The sequence below is a fragment of the Sebastes fasciatus genome, chromosome 2 (assembly GCF_043250625.1).
Source record: "Sebastes fasciatus isolate fSebFas1 chromosome 2, fSebFas1.pri, whole genome shotgun sequence".
Classification (NCBI taxonomy): domain Eukaryota; kingdom Metazoa; phylum Chordata; class Actinopteri; order Perciformes; family Sebastidae; genus Sebastes; species Sebastes fasciatus.
Genome location: NC_133796.1, coordinates 34,358,909 through 34,381,251, shown reverse-complemented (window position 1 = coordinate 34,381,251; position 22,343 = coordinate 34,358,909). Strand labels below are relative to the sequence as shown.

Genomic DNA, 22,343 nt, shown 5'->3' with positions numbered 1-22,343 from the left:
ATCCTTGAGTCCAAGTGGACGTTTGTGCCAAATTTGAAGAAATTCCCTCCAGATGTTCCTGAGATATTGCATTCACGAGAATAGACTGGACGTCTGGACGTACGGATGGACGGATGGACAACCCCAAAACTGTTGTCACCGGTAAGGAGGCATAACAATGTAAATTACTTCCAAGCTGGGCTATTTCAGGAGGGGGTCTTAAAGAGACAGGCAAAAGAAACGGAGTGTTTCAGACAGAGGGTGAATATAGGTACAGTATATTCAGACAGACAGTAGGAGAAAAATAATTAGTTTTTTGAACATTAAAGCATGTAAACATATTCTAGTAGAAACCCAAAATACAAGTTTGCACCTGGAAATGAGCATCTTATGTCTCCTTTAAAATAATTAAAACACATAAAACAAACTCACAGTAGACTGTTCAAACAACGTACACGCAAACGTTAAAGCACCCTACAGGTTCACATGCCAAGGAAGACAGAGAGGAGGACATGGATCTAGCTGCAGAAGCAATATCAAACTCCAATTGAATTAGTCTCCAAACCCTTCACATACATTTTTAAATGCTATAATTGGAAATAGATAGCTAATGGATGGATGGATGGATGGATTTCCAAGCAGTGTTTTTCCTGTATACAGTAAACTGAAGTGATGGTGATGTTGATGCTTTTGGCTCTTACCTGGAAAGTGAAGTTGAAAGGAGGACCGATGACGCCGGGCTCCTCCAGTGACAGCTCTGATTTGATGTCATATCGAGTCGGATTTGAATCCCTTTTGAAACACAGAATAAACACAAACAAGTAATATGTGAGAGAGCTATCATCTTCCATTCATCTGCATATGTTGTCAGGTTGAATACATGATGGCAAAGTCCCCTTAGTCCTTATGTTCACTGATTCAATGGCATCTGGAATAATATAGCATTACATTGTTCCAGTTACTTGCACACCCAAGTTAATTGCTCCATCAACTCGAAAGCTTCAGCAACATGCATTGTCTGGTAAGACATTGAGAAACTGACAAACCTGGTGAAGAGAAGGTCTGCCTCGTATTTCAGCGAATAATAGATATCATTGAAATTGTCAGCTGTGCTCGTTTCCTCGCCATCGCTGTTGAGAGAACGAGACAAAAGTATTCAAAGAACGTGAGCGATGATGTTACAGCGGGACACACCAGATGAAATATTTATCCTTGTAGCTCAATTGCAGCTTTTCATCTCTATCTCGAGTTTGCCACATGATATATACGGTGTGTTTTTTTTAGATTTGTTGATCGTTAGCATCAGTTAGGACTTCTCTCCATGCAAACAGGAGATGTATTTCTATGTCAATCATTATAAAATACTGATAAAGGTTCTCACCTTCTGGCTTCCAGGATAACCCTGACGTGATGGAGGAAGACGGTACGACTGAACTCAAACTCAAGACGAAATGATACCTACACAGAGGAGAAAACAAAATAAATCAGTTTCACCAGTTTATCATCATTACATTTTTACAACAAAAACACTGAATGCAAAGATCAGAAGCTTCTTTTGATTCAATATGCTGCCGTTTACAGTACAGGCCCTGCATTATGGATTAAGGAGTAAAGCCTGCAATAACCTGCTGTAAGTAGCGGGCTTTGACCTCAGGCAGCCGGCCGAACAGTCGGTGCTGCTTAAAGAAAACCAGGGAATTTCCCCCTCAGTTGAAGACAAAGTAGGAAATACAGACTGACATGACTACACATGCACGCACGCACGCACATACACACATACAGTATATATACAACTACGAGTGAGAGTCAGATTCAGGGCAAAATGTGAGCCCAGAGGCAGAAAAGAGAGGAGACAGACAGAAACAGGAGAGACAATGGGTGTGTAAGAAAATGGAAATCATTACAGGAGTCCAAACAAAAACAGAAGGAGGAGAGGAGAGGAGAGAGGAGAGAAGAGGAGACGGGAGGAGAGGAGAGGAGAGGAGAGGAGAGGGGAGAGGAGAGGAGAGGAGAGAAGAGGAGAGGAGAGGAGAGGAGAGGAGAGGAGAGGAGAGGAGAGGAGAGGAGAGGAGAGAAGAGGAGAGGGGAGGAGAGGAGAGGAGAGGAGAGGAAAGAGGAGAGAAGAGGAGAGGGGAGGAGAGGGGAGGAGAGGAGAGGAGAGGGGAGGAGAGGAGAGGAGAGGGGAGAGGAGAGGAGAGGAGAGGAGAGGGGAGGAGAGGAGAGTAGAGGGGAGGAGAGGGGAGGAGAGGAGAAGGGAGGGGAGAGCAGAGGAGAGGAGAGCAGAGGAGAGGAGAGGAGAGGAGAGGAGACGAGAGGAGAGGAGAGGAGAGGAGAGGAGAGGAGAGGAGAGGAGAGGAGAGGAGAGGAGAGGAGAGGAGAGGAGAGGAGAGGAGAGGAGAGGAGAAGGGAGGGGAGAGGAGAAGGCAGGGGAGAGAGGAGATGAGAGGAGAGGACGATTGATTGACGAGCATTGTTTACAGTCCTCCATGCCGTAATGAAATCCTGACGGACTCCGTCTGACCAAAGAGGAATGCATAAAGTTTAGCACATATACTGTATATATAAAAGCGAAGACCTATTTTCAGTGGTGGAGTACATTTGCTCAAATACCATACTCAAGTACAGTTTGAGGCACTTGTACTTTAGGATTTCCATTTTCTGTTACTTTATAATTGTACTCTACTACATGTTAGAGAGAGATTTGTCAAGTATTTAATACTCTTATCAACATGGGAGTGGGCAAATATTCTGCTTTATGCAAATGTATGTATATATTTATTATTGGAAATCAATTAACAACACAAAACAATGACAAAACTTGTCCAGAAACCCTCACAGGTACTGCATTTAGCATAAAAAAATATGCTCAAATCATAACATGGCAAACTCTAAGAAGCCCTACAGGCAACAACAGAGTCAGTGTGTCAGTGTGCTGACTTGACTATGACTTGCCCCAAACTGCCTGTGATTATCATAAAGTGGGCATGTCTGTAAAGGGGAGACTCGTGGGTACCCAGAGAACCCATTTTCATTCACATATCTTGAGGTCAGAGGTCAAGGGACCCCTTTGAAAATGGCCTTGCCAGTTTTTCCTCACCAAAATTTAGCGCAAGTTTGGAACGTTATTTAACCTCCTACTCGACAAGCTAGTATGACATGGTTGATACCAGTGGATTCCTTAGGTTTTTCTAGTTTCATGTAATACCAGTATCTTAACTCTAGCTTTAAAAGCTGAACCCGCTACAACCAAAAATATCGGAAGTTGCGTTAATGCGTTAAATAAATTAGAGGCGTTAAAACAATTTGCGTTAACACTGACAGCCTTAATTGATAGTTTTATTTAAAGATGCGGTGAGGTTACAGACTGCAACCAACTGAAACTTCTCCCATGTGCCAAATGTGTGGGAGAACTACGATAACCGACGCGAAAACGTGAATGTCCCTCTCTAGAGCCAGTGTTTGGTTTGTCCGTTCTGGGCTACTGTAGAAACATGGCAGCCGGCTCTGTGAAGAGGACCCACTCTCTATGTAGATATATACTGGTCTTTCTAAGGTAGTGACTCTTATATTCAGGTGATTATACACTAAAGAAAACATACTTATTATTACTATATTCCATAGATCCCCTGAAATGTTACACACTGTTCCTTTAAATAAAGGATCTAAATACTTCTTCCACCACAGCCTATTTTCATATAATCATATCCCATTAGTGGAAAATGATCCCTTGTTTTTGTCTTTGTTATGAATATCCTAGAAAAGAAAGGTTCATGTTTTCAGAATAATTGGATGAATCTATGTTGACGGTGATTTAGAAGAAGTTTAGATGAAAACACACACACACATAAGAATGCGCAGACACACACATGCATGGTGGTGGTATATGGGTTTGGAAGACATGATGGTTCGTGGCTAGAGGATGTTCGTGCGCCAGCATAGCTGAACATGGAAATTCAGACAGAGCATGAAGCTCCCCTTCCTCCTCTGGTGGATGTAGTCCACATTCACTGTCACTCAGCAAGCATTTAATTTGCAATAACTACTGTTCCCTGTTTCTGCGTACGCCCACAAGAAACAAACACATTTGTCACCACCGCGGTTTGAACTTTTAATTTAGACCTCACTTTGCTGCAGCAGTAGTAGTAAAGTTTACATGCTAGTTTTACAGGTCAAAAGCAACCGGAAAAGTCAAAACAAGAGTGATAACTGGCTGTTTTAAAACGCTTGCCCCGAGGTTCCTATACTTTCCCTCAGCTAAACAGCGGTGTGGGCAGGCTTGGCAGCAGCACCGGCGTACAATCAGCCTTGTTTAACTCTGTGCCACATTTTTAAAAGCCTTGTGGCTCTGGACGCTGTTCAGGCTGAATGAGTTGGTATGAATCACTCGGACCCGGAGTCATCTTGGTTCAGTTGTTGGGGAACGTTACAGAGAAATGCAGTGATATTTGCGTTGCCCCGGAGACGACTATTGTTTTTGATAATGACGTTGGTTAGGACATTTCATGAACTCTTTCGATCACCTTCATTACTTCATTCCTGCAGAATTTGTCAGCAGATTTTGTATCAGTAAGAAAGACTTTTTCTTCAGACATCAATGGAAAACATGGCTTACGTATAATCTGCTCGCTGTTTAATAGCTTTTAATTACGCCGTGCGATGTACTATCAGTGTCATCCCTAACAAAGTTAATTCAAACATCACCCTCGTAAAAATAAAACTTGATGCCTTGCTGTAAAAGACACTGAAGTCTCATAAATATCGTTGACATTACAAGCCTGTGGAAAGGCTTGGAAACAGCAGAATTGAACGTGAGAATCAGTAACAGATGAGAAAAAAACAACTCTCAGTATCTTTTTCACTCTCAGTTTCACCTGGTGCACCAGGCTGAAGTGGAGAGAAAATGTTCTGAATGGATGAAAGTGAAGAAAGTGTTCTGTTCTATTTACCATGTTACTGAGATCTTGATAATAATGTAATTACAACCAAATGGGATGCTAATTAAAATTGTTATGGTGTATAGACCTGTGGGCAACCTCCGGGTGTCAGAAGTGAAGCCAATGCTGAAGAGCCTTAAACTTGCATTCTTTCTATTAGCCAGCAGGGGGCGACTCCTCTGGTTGCAAAAAGAAGTCTGATTGTATAGAAGTCTATGAGAAAATGAGCCTACTTCTCACTTGATTTATTACCTCAGTAAACATTGTAAACATGAGTTTATGGTCTCAATCGCTAGTTTCAAGTCTTCTTCAATACAGCATGATGTTCATTTAGTAAATTATGGTCCCATTTAGAGTCAAATAGACCCTAAAGCAGGGGATGCTTTAGGGCGTGGCTACCGTGTGATTGACAGGTCGCTACCACGGCGTTGTCCGGTCTGGGAGTTGTCCGTGTTTTCATCTTACAACTTTAACCCTTTCACAGTGTGTTTTCTGTTCATGAAAGTTAATTATAACATTTTTGGTTGTACTTAGCTCCACCCTCTCGTGTCACTTCTGGTTGCAAAAAAACAAGATGGCGACGGCCAAAATGCCGAACTCGAGACTTCAAAACTGTAAACCACAAACCAATGGGTGACTACGTCCACTTCTTATATACAGTCTATGGTACAGAGGAAGATGGTATTGCTTGACTGATTTTGAGGTCAGAATAAGGAACAGTTACTTTAAACTTGAAGAAAATGCTTTCAAAACATGCAAAGTCACTTTCAGACAACTGTGTGAGCAACAAGACTCACTAGAAACATTTTACACAATCTGGAAGACTTTCTGGATCACATCAAATTCTTGACACAGGTTTAGTTTAGTTAGGATGTTTGTTTTCTATTAACTTTAAATGTTAAAATGTATGAATAAAGTTTGTTCATTCATCAAAGGTAGGTGGGTGCATAGAGCAATCAGCAAAACATGAATGTGCAGCCTTCTTGATTTCTGTGGTTGATGAAAACATTTTGTTTTTCTACTTTGATTAACACAGTCCCCTTTTGCACTTTCTGCTTAGTAACTTGAACTTTAAGGTCTTCAGGTTTAAGAGCATGTGACTGGTCTGGGAAACTACACAAAGTATTAAACATCCTAATGCGCTTTGGGGGGACCATCCTTTATGCACAGAACTGTAAATAATGTTGAGTCACAGGATATAAGTTAAGATAAGGATGTTGATGTTAACCTCTAATGGGCTGTTTTGTCTTGATAAGCCACGGAAGCTTTTTAAAGCTGATGTCATAATAAGGAAATGTTTAAGATTAAATCTATATTACAGTTGCTTCCTACTCACATTGGTTATAGTTAGAAAGTTAAATACAGGAGGGCATGTTTTAGTGTCAACACTGTCGACTTTCATGTCAGACTATAGAAAGAAGGGATCTCACAGACCAGAACTAAACTGGGCTCTTCTGGTTGGCTTGTGGGTTTTACATTAACAGTGTGGTCTGCCGTGGTCATCTGAAGCCTGCAGCATGTGTTTTGGGCCCCCTCGGATCTAATATGGCCCACGTCGATGTTTTAGCAGCACAGTGTGGGCTGTGAGGTCGCTCTGACGGCGACGCAGACATGGATCCAGATTTTTATTTCAGTCAGAAGTGCCACCACCTAAATTGATTTTTTTTTTTTTATCATATTTGGGAATCAGTATGAAAACTCCAACATGAATGAATTACTTATGGTTGGAAAGATCAACTTCTACATCTGCTTCCCATTCAGTCAGATAAATACAGAGATGATGATTCTCACCTAAAACATATGACTTTCTTGGACTTAAAATACCCAGGATCAAAATGACAGACATAATAAAATAAAATGCTCTCGAACTAGTGCAGAACCTGCAAATCTGCCAATCCATCAGTTTTGATTTGACTGTTTTCACAAAACAACATCAAAACATATAGCCAGTTAAGTCTCAATGTGGATGGCCTAACAGCAAATCATGAACAAACTCCACAGTCACATTTTTGGCATTAAAAAAGGTTAATAATAATTTCATTGATTCAGAGTGTGACATCTCACCTGAGTTTTGGCCCTCATGAACGGAGCGCTGACGTTGCAGAGCTTCTCATTCCTCAGTTTGTCTTCAACGAAACACTCGATTTTGATGTCAGAGTTGTCCTGGAGCAAAAATGACAACAACTTTTGGTGACACTCTCTATGATGCCCATGTCTATAATGCATTATAAACATACTTATATATTATAAGTATGAATCTAATGTTCCAGCTAATTTATCAAGGAGTCAAAAGTCTTTAGATGCACAGTTGAGAACAGGAATCCTTCCTCTAACCCTTGAAGATGGCAGATTTAAAAACAACAGGTTGTGTGAATTATGCTTATTAGGAGAAGTTGAAAATGAATCACATTGTATTGTTCATACTATGATGAGTTAAGAATATCTATTTTAAATTAAATTTCAAAATCCAGAAATGTTTAGGTGCACTGACGATGACAGAATGGATTGGAAATTTCATTTTAATACTTATAAGTTGGCTAACTTTTGTTTCTAAAGTTTGGAAAAAACACCAGGATGGTTTATTTGTTTAGTATTATTTGTAATTTATGTTGCTGCTCTTGTTTCTGTCTCTTTTTTATTTTCTAAATAATGGTGTCTTGTAAGCCTGTTTGGGCTGGGCATATTATTTATGCATGACAATAATAATACAAATCAAATAGAATCTATAATGCTTTATATCTTCTTATGTCTCTGTATAATCATAGTTTTAAGCACTTATAACTATCCTTTATGCTTCATGACAATAATCATAACACATTATATAGCATTTTCTAATGATTTATAAGGTCAAGTATCATAATACTTCATAATTGCTGCTCACTCACTGATTTGTTTTGTTGTTGCAAGGATCATAGTTTATAGGATTATAATTCCCATAGTTGTAATACATTATCATATTTTAAAAATGCATTATAATGTGATTATAAATGACTCTTAATGGTCATTGGGTGCTTTAAGTGAAGTAATGAAATTCATGGGGTATATGCAGATATAATACATTACAGTACAAGCTGGTAGTGGTCATTGAATCTAAAATGAGTGACCAGCAATTATGAGTATAAGTCATTATAAAATGCTTTATAATGTGCTATGATTATTGTTATAAAACATTATAGATATGTATGAGTGTTTATAACTATAATTATACAGTGCTATAAGCAGATTATAATTCATTATACTATGTTTATAATGCATTAAATTAAAGTGTTATCCTGTTTTTCTAATATATAAATACAGTATACTCTAGTACTGGTAGCTTAAATGCAGCATTTATCTCATCTCATCTGCTGGTTAAAACTAAGACTCTTCAGAATACTTTAGACAATTTCACACAATTTAAGAAAATATGTTCTAATCATGAACCCAATGAGTTTAGCTGATGATAATATACCTTGACTATGAGGCTAGAGAAGCGTAGATTGGGTGTGTAGGTGATATTTAGGCGAGCATGGTAGGCGTTCTCTCCTTTGTTCTCCAATCGGACGTCCACCACCATCCTCCTCCGGTTTGCCTCCAGAACCCGCAGAGATCCCTCGGCCCCTCCTTCACTCAGATGGCGGCAGAAAGCACCGCGAGACTGTACAGGCTGCGCACAGAACTGACTGGGAGGGATAGACAAGTGAAATCATAAGTAACAGAGCAGCTGAGGAGTAGTTTTACCTGGGTGTGTGAATGTGTATTGTGATGTGTGTAACTTACTTTTGACTCATCAGGTCGGTCATACTCTGCAGAGCCAGGTCAGGCATGCAGCGGTCGTCCTCGTCACAACCGTTCCAGAAGGGCAGCTGGACAAAGAGACATGAAGAAACTACTAATCCTTTCCTTCCCATGTGTGCTTTAATAGAGTCAAATGATCATTCTAATAACGTGAAAGCAAAGACAGGCTAAGATGTCAGATTGTCTCTCACCTCAGTCCTCACAACAGTGGGCCAGCTGTCATCTAGTACTGGTGCTTGGGCCGGATCTTGTAGCCCCACTTGTGCAGAAAACACTATGGGTCGTGCGTAGTCTGTGGTCTCCTAATACAGAACATTAAGTCCAAAGATTAGCCTGTGGATTTACTCATTTATCGTGGCACTTTATCTATGGCACTCAAATATGTGTTGCTTTTAAAAAGTTTACATAAATGTATCAAAAGATCAAAATATATGATTATGATCTCATTTTAATGTGCAGTGTGCGTTGGTTTTGACCAATGTGGGAGACCAATATCAATAATGACGTTTTAAAGGGGACATGTGCTCATTTCGAGGTTCATACTTGTATTTTGGGTTTCTACTACAACAACTACGACATGTTTACATGCTTTCATGTTCAGAAAATACATTATTTTTCTCATCCTGTCTGTCTGAATATACCTGTATTCACCGTAATATATTTATCTTTCAGCCATCTCACCTATATAGTGATATACAGTAGGGCTGAGGGATTTTTCTTTTCTTTGAAAAAATATCTAATTGCGATATGATTTGCAATATTAGAGGCAAAGATAACTTTTACATCATTATTCTCATTTTCATAAAAAAAACAAAAAACGATTTAAATGGATATGGTGTGATTTTTCGTGGGGATCTGTACCATGGGGATGTGTAGTGTTAGGCCAGGACATCTCTGCAGCACCACAATATTTAATTTAAAATGGTATTTTGACACACAATTCAACTTTAAACAAATATTGTGCCTCCTGCGATTTGAAAATTGCAGTTGGCCATATTGCAATTTTGATAAAATTTAGATGCATTGTGCCCTAATACATAAAGTAAAACACTGGGATACAACAGTCTTGGATGAATTATTAATTTACAGATAAAACTTAACAAACAAATAAAATAAAAAAAAATAAAAACATTTTAAAGCCAATTCTCTCATTGCTCGCTCATCATTTGCCTCACCATGACGTGGAAGTAGATGTGTTCGCAGGTCTCCTCTCCAGGAAACACGGTCAGGTTCTGAGGCTGCAGCTTGTTGGGGTTGTCCAGTATGGCCCGAGGATTGAAACGTCTCTCCGCAATGGAGACATTATATTTGATCCCTGGTGGGTCAAAGGAAGAGTTAAGAAATTATACTTCTATGTGAAATCGTAAAAGATCTTATTCTATTTGTGTTAAATGTTTCTATGATTGATAGATAGATAGATAGACGGGCTTCTGTTCTTACTTAGGTTAGTGCAGACTAATTGACAAATGGCGGCATCAGGCTGCTTTGGTAAATGACATCACTCTAGCAATGCGATGCAATACTAGCTTGACTCTGATGGATGTGTGACCAACATATACAAGAATCCAAACCCTCAGGCTTCAGTAGTGGGTCATTTCCAAGCCACATTGTTTAAAAGGCTTTCCATTTATTGCCTCGTGTTTTCATGGTATGAGGAAAAATGTGCTCAGGGTGAACTAGTGCATGAGTTGGGTTTGGGGTCAACTAGAGAATTAGAGAGAGGGAGAAATCTTACACATAATGGAGACTAAATTGGAAGCTTTTCTCCACTTTTCACCACATTACAAATAGCAGTATCAACTATTATGCAACAATGTGTGTGTCCTTCTGATTAGAGAAACTCTAATTTATAAATGATTAAACTTTTATCTTGGATTTTTTATCTATTTGGCCTCACAACAGCATTCGTCATCAGTGAATTACCTCAAATCCCCCAAAAAAGACATCTAAAAAGTAGTTGGTTGAGTCTTTCCTCTAAAATACTGTAAATACATATTTGCATAAATAAGATTAACTAGACTGGGACAGAAAAAAAATAGTTCCATTTTGTGCAAACAGACCACAGCGAACTCACAAACACCAGCACATCTGCCATGCATTACTAGCCAGACACGACAATGAGGGGAAAATTAAATAAACGTGTTCCACAGTATGTAACCAGCGAAGACAAGATAAGTCTCGCTCTACTTTGTTTTGGCACGACTGATAGATTTGATAAAGATGTCGGGGGTTCGAGAGGTTAACTCAGAACACGCTCCCCCGCACCTCTGCTTCCTCCCCCCTGATACACAGTGAAACCGAACGCCGCCATCGTATCTCTGAAAACAAATTGTGAGCAGAGAAACCCGGCGGCTACACGCAGGTGGGCTACTATCGGATTAAGTTGTTACCATCGCCAAACTACTAGAAACAGATCTCATTTTTTAAAAAGAGATAAACTTACATTCCAACCAGCATTCACACAATAAAATGAACATTTGACAGCACCAGTGTGGTTCAGATACACCCGTTTTGGAGGCAGCAGCATTATCTTTGGCAGAGAACAGCAGTGAGATCAGAATCTCTTACTGCTAGTAAAGAAACGTTTCGCTTTGGCGCCACTCTGAATGGAAGGAGCCATCATACTGTACATACATACAGGAAGCCGTGTGCTGTAAGTCTATCAGAGCCAGGAGGACATGAAGGACACATCCAGAGAGCTGAGTGCCTCTTCTCACTTAAAGTCAGCCGTGTTTCATCCTGTCATGTATCACAATCCAAACAGCAGCTGAACTACAACTACAGATCCAAAATATAAATTTCTCTGCTCAAGCGTATCGGTAAAAATTATCTGTTAGAGGTTTGACAATATCCAGAGGTTTGACAACACAGCTGGCTCTGTCAGCATCTTTCTGTCCCAGAAATTATGTTTTTCTTTCTTAAGCCTTATTATTTGTGTGTAGATTTCATAGGTTGTGCAATAAGTAAAAGGTTCTGCATTACTAATAGAAGAGATAGGGTTTTATTAACCGCTGGAAGATGCCAAACATCAGGCCAAGACAAAGGGGAGGAACTTGGAAGATTTACCGAGATGCTTCCACAGAAGTGGATTATTTTTGCTGGCTTACCAATTTCCTGTGTGGGAGGAATGGCCGTCCTGGCGGTGATGTTGAAACATACAATGGCTGACATGCAGGTCACGTCTTTGCCACCTCGCTGACAGTCCTTCACGAAGATGTTGACCTTACTGGGCTCAAACCTGATGGTGGTATAGATCCGGATGACACTCTGTGACCTGTGAGGGTATAACAGTGTTACCCGTGAGACTCAATAATATTTTTGAAATTATTATTCTTTCTGAAGGCGTACATAAAACTCTCTATTAGCAGTAAATGTAAGAGCGAGGCAGGGATAAGATGGATGTCTTTAAAGTAACTGATGAAATGTATTTTTAGAGCTGAGCCCGCCTCGTACTTTTGCAGAAATAACGGCAATAAGTGTCCTTTATATATTTGACAACAGTATAATTTACTGGGTGAAATACTAACCAAAGGAGAACAGCAGCGCCGAGGGAACCTACTGCCAGGTCCACTAACCCATCATTGTTCATGTCCATCGTTCCATGAATACTGCGGCCAAAGTAGAGCAGGCCGGGAGCCAAATCTACTGCTGCTATCCTCTGAGGAACAGACAGAAGAAGAGATCTGAGCAAACAAGGATCATTACGACAACAACCACAATTTACAATGTTTGGATGAAATCATTGTTGGAGCAGTCGTGTGTAATTAAACTGTGCAGTTGAAATACAGTATGCAGATTTAAAGCCATGATAGTAAAATATACATTTAAAAAGAATTCACTCAAAAATAAAAAAAAAGGTTCTTTCATCTCTCCAAAATAGTATTTCTTGAAATATATTCTCTCAGTGCTACTTGAGGCAGCTACACATGATCAGCGGTAAAGTCGTTCTGCGCTGGCTGTGCCATTGTTTTCCTACGGGGAGAACGATGCCGCTCCTCTAGGCAGGAGCGCTACCCCTGGCGTGGCACACCGCTCGAAAAGACCACCAAGCGCTGCACTCAAAGTTCCCATTATTTCAACTTTGACCTCAGTTGCCGCGGACTTTTCAAAGTGCAACTAATGAGATAACAGCTGCAACTGTTGTTGTTGCCTAGAAACAGTGAATGGCGTTCCTTGTGCTCTTTTTGGTGACATTCAGTATTTTACCTGCCGCCTCTGCAAGGCTGTGCACCCTACCTCGCGGTGAGTGAAGAGCAAATGTCTTATCATGTGAAGGCAGCTTCAGGGGTGTCGCGATATACCGGTACTGACGATAACTAATTTAAAAATCAAATATTGATAACGTGGATTATACACACTCTAAATTATTTTATATATATACAGTTCACACTACAAGTGACACAGCAACAGGCTTAAAGTCATTTTCAATGGAAGCCGGTGACATGAAGCTACAAACTGCCGCACGACACTTGTCGCTGCGTGACGCGCTACAAATCACAGCTGAGCTGGCCTCAACAGTGCTCCAATGATGCTTCTGTTTATCAAATCAGTGTTGTCGCTTAAAGTAGGCTGCCTCAGATGAACTTATTTTGCACATTCTGTCAGTTTTTCGTGTCTGACAGTCTCCTGTTATTGCAGAGCCTGATAATGTCCACCAATCTAGTAGCTGCTCTCAGTGTGTTCCCGCAATCACCCACCTGCACACCTGACCCTCGTTCCCTCATATTCACCTAGTGTTCTACTCACCTGCCTGTCTGTTCATGACTACAGCCTGTTTCCTGCTGGCCCTCTTGCTCTTTGTCTGTTTTTTTTTGCCCTTAATGACAACACATTCTCATCCCAGTTTGTCACATACCGCCGCTATGTCACTTTAGGATTAGCCAACAAAAACACTATAGTTAGGTTTAGGAAATAACTACATGGTTGGGCCTAAAACTACTACGTTTGTACAGTGAAAATGACATTGAAAGTTGTGAACACGGGACACGAATGACCAGCTGATTGTAACGTGACACATGGGACACGAACAGCGGTATTGTGTTCCCTTGTACTCCCGCCGCCCGGTGTCTATTCGCTAAGGGGTGCCTTGTGCGTAGGTATTGAACGTTAATGGCCGTGAGTGACTTCAAATGGGGTCGTATTTACCGTGTTTATGAGTTGGGCCCATATGAATGTCCCCCCTCATGTCGTATTCACGACTTCGTAAGTGGAAAGTTTCTGAAAGCTCAGAGTTCACGACTTGTGACGTGTTTGTTGGCATTGTGAGAAATGGTGGAGCTTATGGAAATTCATTTTTCGGTACATAATAAGTGAATATATTGTAATTTTAGTCGTATATTGTTTTTCTTGGTAATTTTATAATAGGTCTGAGGAAAATGTTGATATTCCCAACGGGATAACAGTTTAGCTTGCTAAACTGTTAGCCTCTGTGGCTTCTAGACGCCGACAGTAACGTTCATATTGCCGTGGCTTAGCAGCGGTGTTCTTCACGACTTAACCACTTGAACGCCATGCATATCGTGTACACGACTTCCCATCTCGTAAACACGACCCCATTTGAAGGCACCAAAAGCCTCGGTATTTGACGCCCTGGGAATTAGAACGGTCACTGACAGATTGCCTCTGACTGACTTTGGCCTTTCGGACCAAGTACCTCACACATCTGGGTACAGAACTGTTACAAGTCTAGAATGAAACTTGAAGCAAGTTTCAAGCTGCAAGTTAATTTTTTGTTTTAAATGAACTTAAATGAATGGCTACCTGGAAGGTGGTAAATCAAATAAAAATCATATAGTAAGCTTTGGAAAATGATTAGCAGTAATATGTGATTAAAGTCAGTGGGTGAAAACATGCAAATACATTGACATCGTCTTTTAATGTCACACCTCCTACCTGTTTATATTTGCGTATTATTCTGTTGTGCTGGCTGAAGAAAACGTAAATGGCTCCTTTGTGGTCGTCTTCCAGCGGGGCTCCCACCACCAGGTCATTGAATCCATCACCGTTCAGATCAGGGACAGGAGCGAGCGATGAGCCAAAGCGAGCGTTCTGGCCGCCATTATGGATTTCCAACGCTCCCTCAAGGATGAAACGATTCTGAGGGATGAAGGGAAACATCATGACATCAGTATGATCATAAAAATATTTGATATGTTACACAAAGCATCTTAGTCTAGTGCTATGAGAATGTATTTGTTTCCTTTTGGTTCCCACTTCAGAAAAGGTAATCACCCCTTACGGGATAGTTTAGTTTTCTTTTCTTTTTCTTTTTTTTACTATATTCTGGCTGCTCATCCCCCCAAAAATGAACTGCAACAAACAGGGTCAATGAACAAAAACATTTTCAAACCACAACACAAGATGAAAAAAACCTTTCATGTATTTCCAGAGGTTGATTCTCCTCCCAGACACTGTGTCCACATATATGAGTAACGGGACTAAATGCTGCATCATGGGAACTATTTTAGACCCTATTGTTGTGGCTAATAAACCAATACGTTATCATGACATTGTACTCAAACGTTTGCTCAACTAGAAACCACAAGAAGTATCAAATAAAAACAAAAAAAATATCTTTAAATCTGTTCTTTCAACATAAAAAACTTAACTGAACTTATCAGCTTATCACTGTCTCCTGCCAGGTCACTTCCCACAATCCACTGCAAAGACAACAGCAGTGTGCATCTTGGACTGGTGCATTTAGGGGTAGTAACCCAGATAGTTCACCTTTGTTTGGGCCTCCCAGATAGGGTTTTGAATTGGCTGAGTATGAGTGTGTATTTCCTTAGTTTCATTAGTCCCTCTTGTGGAGCTGTTTCCAGCAAAGTATCAGTTATGAGTTTCTCTACAGCGTCATACTTAATGTTTATATACTGTATAGAATATATATCATGTATGTAGTGGCCAGTGTTTTGGAAAATTGGTCTTTTGGCCAAAACTCAACCACACTGTCAGAAAACAAAAAGCATTAACCTCTCCAAACTCAACCCAGCCAGGACATTCCAGCAAAGACAGAACATACATACAGAGTTTACATTTACCTCACTGCCTGAGTCAATGCATCAATAGTTGGGCTGTGTATTGTCAAGAATCTACAATCAAGATATGATACATATCATGATCATGATCACAAATTTTTAAATAAAATTTTCTGAAAACTGTATCATAAAATCTGAGTAAAAAAAGTTTAAGATGTTAAAAAGTTAAGATGATAATAACGCGTTAACGCAAATTAATTTTAACATCACTCATTTCTTTAAAGCATTAACACAAAGGTTGTAGTGGGCTCCGTTTTAACACCAGACACTGGCTTGAAGATACTGGCATAATATGAAACTATAAAATCTAAGGAATCCATTGGTACCAACCATGTCATACTAGCTTGTCGCGAAGGAGGCAAAATAACACTCAAAACGTACGCTAATTTTGGCAAGGAAAAACTGTCATAGCTATTTTCAAAAGGGGCCCCTTGACCTCTGACCTCAAGATATGTGAATGAAAATGGGTTCTATGGGTACCCACGAGTCTCCCCTTTACAGACATGCCAGCTTTATCATAATCACATGCAGTTTGGGGCAAGTCATAGTCAAGTCAGCACACTGACACACTGACAGCTGCTGTTGTCTGTTGGGCTGCAGTTTGCCATGTTATGATTTGAGCATATTTTTTATGCTAAATGCAGTATCTGTGAGGGTTTCTGGACAATATTTGTTATTGTTTTGAGTTCTTAATTGACTTCAAATAATAAATATATACATACATTTGTATAAAGCAAGCATATTTGATCACTCCCATGTTGATAAGAGTATTAAATACTTGACAAATCTCCCTTTAAGGTACATTTTGATCAGATAAAAAATTTGCAATTAATCATGATTAACTATGGACAATAATGCTATTAATTGAGATTAAATATTTTAATCAACTGACAGCCCTAATTGCGATACTCAAGTGTGTCGTTATTTTCTTACATCCCTAATCAATATCACTACCAGCAAGTAAGTCTGTTAAGGCGTTAATGTTACAGGCAACTAGAATGTCTAGGAAAATCACCCTTACATGCAAACATCTATAAACATATATACAGATACATTTTTTAAAATAGCACATATAGTGTAGAGAAGGTCCTACTGTATGTCAGATCTATGTCTTCTGGCACAGTTCAATTTTCCAGTCAAAGTGCTGACCTGTTCTTCTAATGGTCTGTCGGATGTCTCATAACAAGATCAAGGAAGAGATTGTTGTCCTCTCTGTCCTCCATCCAGCTGGGTTTGTTGTTTCAATTATCTCAAAACCATCTTTAGTCAACTAATCATGCTGGAATTTTTACAGGAAAAAATAACAAACAAGATTTTCTCGATCTAATTAAACGAAAGATAAAGTTTGTATCCGCTTCTGTGTTTTCCACATAATCCTTTAATTCAGCCTTTTTGAACTCAAATATCTTAAACATCTGGCAACAAGAATTTTACCTCTGGGTCGTAAAAGAACTGAAGACCGCCGTATAGCTTAAGCGTATTTATTTGAAGTTCTATTCTTAGCGAGTGTAAAGTCAGATGGAAAATATCCTTGTCTTTGAACGCAACTAGCCGACTGGAGACAAAATGGAGCCAAATACTTGAGTCCATCAGTAGTCATGCATATCGTTGCTCCACCTGGCGTCCCGGCTCCGTAATATAATTTAGGGTCGGCGGATGAAACATGAGCTCACTTGTTATTTCAGTTGAATAAATGGGAAGGGAGCTGATTTAGGAAAGGTAGCTACCTGATGTGTGCATGTGTGACAAAGAGGGAGATTGATGGAGAAACGGGGAGAAATATATTCAGCTCTGTTTAAATCTGAAACATATGGAGGCCACGAAGGGTCACGACCAGCCTGCAGTGGCTCAGCAGGAAGTTAAAAGTGCAGCTTCTTTTTTTGTCAGACTGAGTGGAATTTTATTTTTGACCAGCTGCCAGACTTTAGGCAACTTCATTTAGCTTTGGACTTGTAGTTATTATCCCTGAAGTACTTATCCTGTACTTAAAATAATTTAACCATAACTGATTGCAGCTATACCATACAGACATTTCTGATTAAATGTGTTAAAATTAGAGCTGTCCTGAATACTATTTTTTGGGCTCCGGAGAGAGCGAATATTCAAATCTTTAATCTCTCGGTTAGAAGGCAGCACAGACTCATGTCATAAAAGCAGGCCAACACCTTATTTTACTAACAAAATTGTGTCATGATGGACCTTTTTCACGGAACATCTTTTGACATATGACAGTATGAAAAGCACAGGTATGAATAATTCAATGAACGATGGCTGTATTCCATTTAGCTGCTTTGATTTCAGGATCCAGGTGTTGTGCATGCTGATTTACTGTCACTCTCACTGGGACACTTGAATAGAACAGAGCCATCATTAAAGTTATTAGTTACACTTGTACTTTTCCCACTAAGTCAAAATGTCTGCTGTGAAAAATGCCTCGTGTGGACAGCAAACACACGCCTCTGTCTGCACTCAGCATTCCCTCCCCTCATTCCTCTGTGTACGTGCGAGTGCAGTCGTACCTCAAAGTCACATTTGCAGGCCCTTTCCACCTAAACGGCGGCGTTTTGAACCTGCTGTCTCTGCTCATTATGTGTGCGTAATGCAGCCTGCGGTCACTTCCTCTCAGCCCTTTCGGCCTGAACCTAGCATGGGCTGCACTTCAACATTAGCAACAGCGATGAGGGCTTGGCTCGTCTCCATCACATGACTCTGGAAGGACTCAGCCAGACATTTCTCTGTTGGACAGCATAGCGCTGTAACACGTGTCTTTAGGTTTAATTAAAGGCGTCCATTTTTAAGGATTCTGTTATTCTACAGTATTGTTGTTTGTATTTTTATTAGTTATTGAATAAGAAGCATTTTGTGTTTTATGCGTTTTTGTAATCCCGAGAGGATTAAAAAACACAAAAAACAAATATCTGAATCCCAAAATTGGAAACTGAATACCTACCCAATGAACGAATAATCAAATAGTTGAATAATTGGGTCCAGCCCTCGTTAAAGTGAATGAGAAACAGGAATGTTATTTATGGTACATAAACAAGACAAGAGTCTACAGCCACGCTAGCACTCTGTGAGTGAGGCTGTAGGTTCAGATTCATTGTTGACATAAAAATATTGATTAAAGCTGCTTTAACATTTCATGGCAATCCATCAAATGTTTGCAGAGATTTTTCAATAACACCCATCCATTCTAGTGAGGTGCTGTCCTACAGGCAGATATAAAAAACACATATTTTTCTTTGCTGAGATATTTTAGTCTGGACCGACCGACTGACCAGCATTGCCATAAATAAAGCCACGCTGCTAGTATGGCTAAAAATTGATAGCACCATATATGCTCAGTGCTACAGCACGCTTATTCGAGTCAGGTCTGCAGAATCCCATTGTGGATGAGTAATATTCACTGTAACCACAGGAGCGCATTTTTGAACCAAGGTGTCCAACCTTAAATAGTTTCCCAGAATAACATCACTGCAGCATCGACAGCAACACCTGAATCAACCACATCATGATTATTAATGGCCCTGAACATGTATGTAGCATTGCTGTCGTGAAGAGTGATTTCTTTCTGTTTGTGTTTAGTTTCTGACTGTTAGGCTTGGCCCGCCACCTGTGATGTGGTTTGGGCCACACCAGATATTTAAATGCCTCGTCCATGCCTGCTCAATGGATTCAAAACAGCTGAAGAGATTTATTATTCCAATGAGCAAGACAGACCTGGAGCACCGGGATATTTCCTTCTATTAAAGAAAGTTCTCGCCTCCAAATGGTTTGCTGGAAATGGCTTTAGGACCAGCAGAATACTTTCCTGTTGAGTTCATTCTACACATCTAATAAAGTCTGCATGCTGGCATGGCAGCATTTGATCTGCACATTTGATCTTGACAAGGTCATGTGTCAAATGTCTGCCTGCAGCATGTCAGCGTGTTAACTGTGGAGCAGGAATGCAACAGAGTCTGGTTTGGCGAGGGTCACCGGACACTTCTGGCGGTGGGAAAGAAAGTACTGGGAAAGTCTGGAGTTTGAACAGGTGTTGACCCAAGTCTGTGGCAGAAATTAATTAATCCCAGTATGTGTCCTTCTTATATGTATTGTTTTTAGACTTTATACCCACCAGCTCTGTCACTCTGTAGATGTAGACCTTTCCCTTCTCCAAGCCTCCGCTGAAGAACATGGGCGCCGCCACCAGAAGGTTGTCAGTTACACCGTCTCCATCGATATCCAGAGGTGCAATCTCACTGCCGTAGTAGGAGCCGATCTGAAACAGATGTATATGTCATTGTAAGATCTTTATTATTCATCAGTTTGAATCCTTTAAAAGCATTCATTCAACTAGGTGATGATATTCCCTGCAATTCTTGGCTTCTTCTCCACTGTTAGTGAGAAAACCCAGTGGGCTACCTACAGGTCTGAAAGTTGATTGTAATATTTTTGTCGCCTAAAAATGTCTTATTCAGCGTTCGGTGGTACTTAGCTCCACCCTCTCGTGTCACTTTGGTTGTAAAAAAACAAGAGGGCGACGGCCAAAATGCTGAATTTGAGGATTCAAAACGGCAGTCCACAAACCAATGGGTGATGTCACGCTGATCACGTCTACTTCTTATACAGTCTATGGTTAAACCACATGTTGTTTGATGATTCACCGATAATCTGGAGTTGTTTATGAACTTGAATATTGTAAACAAATGGGGATCTGGTGAGAGTCCTAATGATTTTGTAGATGCTCAGACTGTGAGAGTTTTTCGAAGGCAGACTGGATCAGTCATCGGGACTGGACGGAACCTCATCTATTAGTTCTCAGATTAGAAACATCTGCCTATAATAATAAAAAAGCTCTTTTTCTCAAGAGTTGTGAGATCAAGAAAGTTTCCTGCAAAAAAAACATCTGCTGTTCTGGATGAGCTGTTGCTGACAAGGTACAATGTAAGCTGCTGCAGGATCACTTCAGGCCTGCAGCCTGTGAAGAGCTGCCAGTTATGAGTGTAGCGGTCATTAACACACAGAACCACGTCCCCTTGAGAGGATGATTATTTTTAAATTTAAGTGACTCAAATTGTGGGATTAAATCCCAACAGATGATTTGATGTAAACTCAAAGTCCTAAAATTAAAATTATATAACATCAACAATAATCATTTATAGCACCAAATCAAAGTGAATTTGTCTTCACGTCGACTTGCACCATCAGTGCAGTATGTTATGTTTATGTCATTGTACTGTAGTAGTTGAGCACAGTCATTTTATTGGGGTTAAATTTCAAAATGAAAATCCTTGTGGCCTTTTCCACTGAAAAATACTGCATGTCATGATCATTTTTCCGACCTTTTTGTCTTATTTTATATGTTCACGAATTGGAATAATTCTAATGCTTTCCAAAGTTAAATATACAGAATATGCTGGATACATGATATCTATCCCCCAAATCTGGTTAAAGTATTGTCCTACTCTGCCAGTTGTGATTCTGGTTTCTATGTTAAATAAAAGTGGACGGTGCAACACAGCTAATAAGCTACAATAGCTTCCTCCATTTCCAGCTCTCCAGGTCTCTGCTCCCTCAGAGGTCTACGTTGACAAGACAGCTTGTTTTGATCAACGACGCAAATTTGTGTGTCAAAGTTCAATTTGACGCAAAGAAAAAATATCACATATTTTCTTCGCCCCCGCAAGAAAATCCACTGATTGCGGCGATTCCATTTGAAAGAATAGATTTTGCTGCAAAATTAATGTATTTTTTGCTACATATTGTGAGTTACTTCTACCTTTTATAAATGTTAATGAGTTACCTACTAATCAATTTAAAGCCACTACATATAGAATTCAAAAAGGTCAGGCTTTAGTGCCCCCCAGTGGTAGTATCAAAAACAACACTGTGGCAGACATCAATGTGTGTTGCTAACAGGCCGAGAGCAACACGTAGACAATACCGGCATTGTTTAATTTTTCTACAAATACCTATGACATGAGAATAATTTGTAAGAAGTTACTGTATAATCACATACATCTACACAAAGGAGCTTTAAAGGGATAGTTCAGGTGTTTTGAAGTGGAGTTTTATGAGGTACTTATCCATAGTCAGTGTATTACCTACAGTAGATGGAAGCCGTACTCTCCATCAGACTCCATTGAAAAAAACTGTAATTTTACCTCACAGAACACAGGAGTCGCTGGTCTACTGCTGCCCCGATCGATAACTAATCGATTAAGGCAGCAGTAGCATCTCCCGTGTTCTTCCAGGTAAAATTGCAGTTTTTTTCAATGGAGTCTGGTTGCTTTGGCGAGAGCATAGATAACAGCTTCAGTTCCCCGTTGGAGACTGTATAACTGTCTGACAGCAAGGTAATGGTGAAAATATTATATTATATATATATATATATATATATATATTATATTATATATAATAGGTTTTTCTGCCCGGCCCGTCAACAGCAGTACATTACTTTGCTCTCGTGCGGTACCTCCTGTCTGCTTCTCCAAACTGGAGTTGCTCCGACCGTCATATGGATAAGTACCTCACACAACCCCACTTCATAACACCCAAACTATCCCTTTAAAGACTCTTATAACCAACTAAGCTGCTCTTCATCAGTGTTTTATAACAATGTTTTACGACATTC

The 22,343-nt window shown here is 40.0% G+C and overlaps 1 protein-coding gene across 1 annotated transcript in view; it reads right to left on the bottom strand.

Annotated features, from left to right (window-relative positions):
• itga11a (integrin, alpha 11a) overlaps positions 1-22,343 on the bottom strand; it is a 68,365-nt gene that overhangs the window by 7,242 nt on the left and 38,780 nt on the right. Inside the window, exons 13-24 of the mRNA XM_074621370.1 lie at positions 19,845-19,988; positions 14,583-14,786; positions 12,218-12,348; positions 11,798-11,964; positions 9,866-10,005; positions 8,882-8,992; positions 8,673-8,758; positions 8,365-8,575; positions 6,978-7,076; positions 1,361-1,437; positions 1,026-1,109; positions 681-771 (exon numbers count right to left, since the gene is read on the bottom strand). Coding sequence (XP_074477471.1) covers positions 681-771; positions 1,026-1,109; positions 1,361-1,437; positions 6,978-7,076; positions 8,365-8,575; positions 8,673-8,758; positions 8,882-8,992; positions 9,866-10,005; positions 11,798-11,964; positions 12,218-12,348; positions 14,583-14,786; positions 19,845-19,988 — 1,545 coding nt within the window. The remainder of the gene's footprint in view (positions 1-680; positions 772-1,025; positions 1,110-1,360; positions 1,438-6,977; positions 7,077-8,364; positions 8,576-8,672; positions 8,759-8,881; positions 8,993-9,865; positions 10,006-11,797; positions 11,965-12,217; positions 12,349-14,582; positions 14,787-19,844; positions 19,989-22,343) is intronic.